The sequence below is a fragment of the Egretta garzetta genome, unplaced genomic scaffold (assembly GCF_000687185.1).
Source record: "Egretta garzetta isolate BGI_Z169 unplaced genomic scaffold, ASM68718v1 scaffold56, whole genome shotgun sequence".
Taxonomy (NCBI): Eukaryota; Metazoa; Chordata; class Aves; order Pelecaniformes; family Ardeidae; genus Egretta; species Egretta garzetta.
In genome coordinates this window covers 6764399-6766674 of record NW_009260182.1, presented here as the reverse complement: position 1 = coordinate 6766674, position 2276 = coordinate 6764399, and the positions used below count along the sequence as shown (strand labels likewise).

At 40.4% G+C, this 2276-nt stretch overlaps 2 protein-coding genes across 3 annotated transcripts in view; one reads left to right on the top strand and one right to left on the bottom strand.

Moving 5' to 3' along the window:
- Positions 1–2276, bottom strand: part of PPP3CB (protein phosphatase 3 catalytic subunit beta) — a 69938-nt gene that overhangs the window by 20717 nt on the left and 46945 nt on the right. The window lies entirely within an intron of this gene.
- ANXA7 (annexin A7) overlaps positions 1–2276 on the top strand; it is a 13780-nt gene that overhangs the window by 7307 nt on the left and 4197 nt on the right. For both annotated transcript variants that reach the window (XM_035897305.1, XM_009642014.2), the window contains exons 9-10: positions 1385–1555; positions 1664–1739. In XM_035897305.1, the coding sequence (XP_035753198.1) occupies positions 1385–1555; positions 1664–1739 (247 nt within the window). The remainder of the gene's footprint in view (positions 1–1384; positions 1556–1663; positions 1740–2276) is intronic.

Sequence of the window (2276 nt, the reverse complement as noted above, 5' to 3'; positions counted from 1 at the left end):
AGTCCCGCCTCAAGGAGGAGGTGCTTCCTATCTACAATCTATGACGATGAATTGTGTGACCTAATTTAGCACCCTATATTCATATCAGAGAACGTACATGTAAATACTTTATTGTGCAGATGTGATCAAGTGGTACTATAAAGCAGTGCTCCACCCTGCTGTTAAAGCAAGATGCTTTTTTATGTGTCACATATATTAACAAAATAATTTGGGTGAAGCTGATAGGATAACCTTTATGGTACGCAGAATACCTGTGAGAATCCCTATGAGCAAGCCGAGAGGCACCACAGGGCAAAACTTACCTCCCAAGTTACACCACAGCCTTCCTTCCCTTCCCCCCACCAGAATTAGGGAGGTGCTACTGTTGAACTCAGGTGAACACCGGAGCTTGCTTATCCGGGATCATTTACTAGGGCTGTTCTTGCTCTGAAGAACAGTACCTTGTAGTTGTCCACATTTAGGAAGAAATAGGTACTAATGCAACTTCCCACATTCCTCTGATCGTTCTGCCTATTTGCTGTTTGAATTTCTATGACACTTCTCTATCTTGTTTGCCTCTACCTTTGTGAGAGTTCAGCTATGCACTACATATTTGGATTAAAAAGTCAAAATCCACAAGAATGCAAACCTTGAGGAGCTTATGCTGCTAATTTTTATTTCGATAAATCCAGTAGTTTACAATAACTGACAACCACATCATTTAAATATTATATTAACTGCTACAGATACAACAGTACTTGAGAGCATGTATTCAGCCTGCTCAGCCAGTATATTTAGCAGTATCCATCCATGCACTGGGCAGCAAAAAGAAAAAGGCCCCAAACAAACCCCAAAAAAACGCCAAAGCACATAAAATGTCATATATAAGCCCTACTGGCATACTACAACTACGGTCAGTGCTTTCTGGAGACATTCTTACTTGAAATTAGCAAATTCTAAATAAAATAGAAGACCTGAGATATTTCAGGTGTGCATATTCAGTAAGATAATTCATTAGTTCGTTTGGGAAGATTCTTTGCAACTTGAAGCCTAGAAACAAAGAGATCAAGAGAAAGCTTACATTATTAAGTAAAATAGAGAATCAAGTACAGTACTTGCTTAATTAGAACTATGAGATGGTATGCAGGGATGAAATTATCTGAGTCAGTATATCTGCAGTGTACAGCATGCCCTGCAGATAGGGCTTAGGCCACTTTTGTATTTATTACCTGTAAGAAATATGAAACCAAAGAGTAGTTTTAAAGCAATGTAATGTATTTCAAACTGGTATTACTCTTTCTGCTTCAGGCTTTGAAGAGAACATGCTTGGGGTCTACACTGCAAGCAGTTAAAGCATAGCCTTCTCTGTGTAATTTCATTTGACATCTGTTGCCTTTGCTTTTAGGGTAATCGGGATGAGAATCAAACTGTGGATTATCAAAAAGCTCAAGAAGATGCTCAGCGTCTGTACCAAGCAGGTGAAGGAAAACTTGGGACTGATGAATCTTGCTTTAATATGGTTCTGGCAAGCAGAAGTTTTCCCCAACTGAAAGCAACAGTTGAGGCATACTCCAGGGTAGGAGTTCTTCACTGATTTCAAATGCGCTTGGTCAGTGTATTTTATATTAAGGTTGCAGTTGTTACTGCATTTCATCACCCACATATTAATCTCATTTATTTGTAGATTGCTAATCGTGATTTATTAAGCAGCATTGACCGAGAATTTTCTGGAAACGTGGAGCGTGGTTTGAAGACCATTTGTAAGTGACATGTTCTTCCTTCCCCTTATCCCTTAGGAATTAAATGTCCTAAATGTAATTGAAGAAGAATCCAATTCAACACTGGCCATATGGCAAACGAACACACAATCTGAGGCTCTGCTAGCACAAAAGTAACATCAACCATTCAAATTATTTACACTTCATGGGAGAAAATAAGCATTCCCCATGAAGAAGCCAGTTTGAAACAAGGAAAGGCTACGTAGGAACTGCTTGTCACTTCTCTGGGAAGGCAGCCAACTACACAGAAACAAGGGTCACTGGTTAGCGCTTAGTTGCATTTTTCAGAGCTCTGCAAAATGATGCGAGGGTAACGGAGCCGTGGCTCTGGTTGTGTGGCACCTCAGCAGAGAGAGCTGAACCACTCTCAGACATGATCTCAGAACCACCACGAATCTCCTTTAGGCACAGTTCCCTTTCCACCCCTCTTCCCCACCACCACCTACCCCCCAAAAGCTCAGCATTTGCTAAGGGAACTTCAGCAAAATAGAAGACCTGTTTTGAATTAATTTTTTCCTG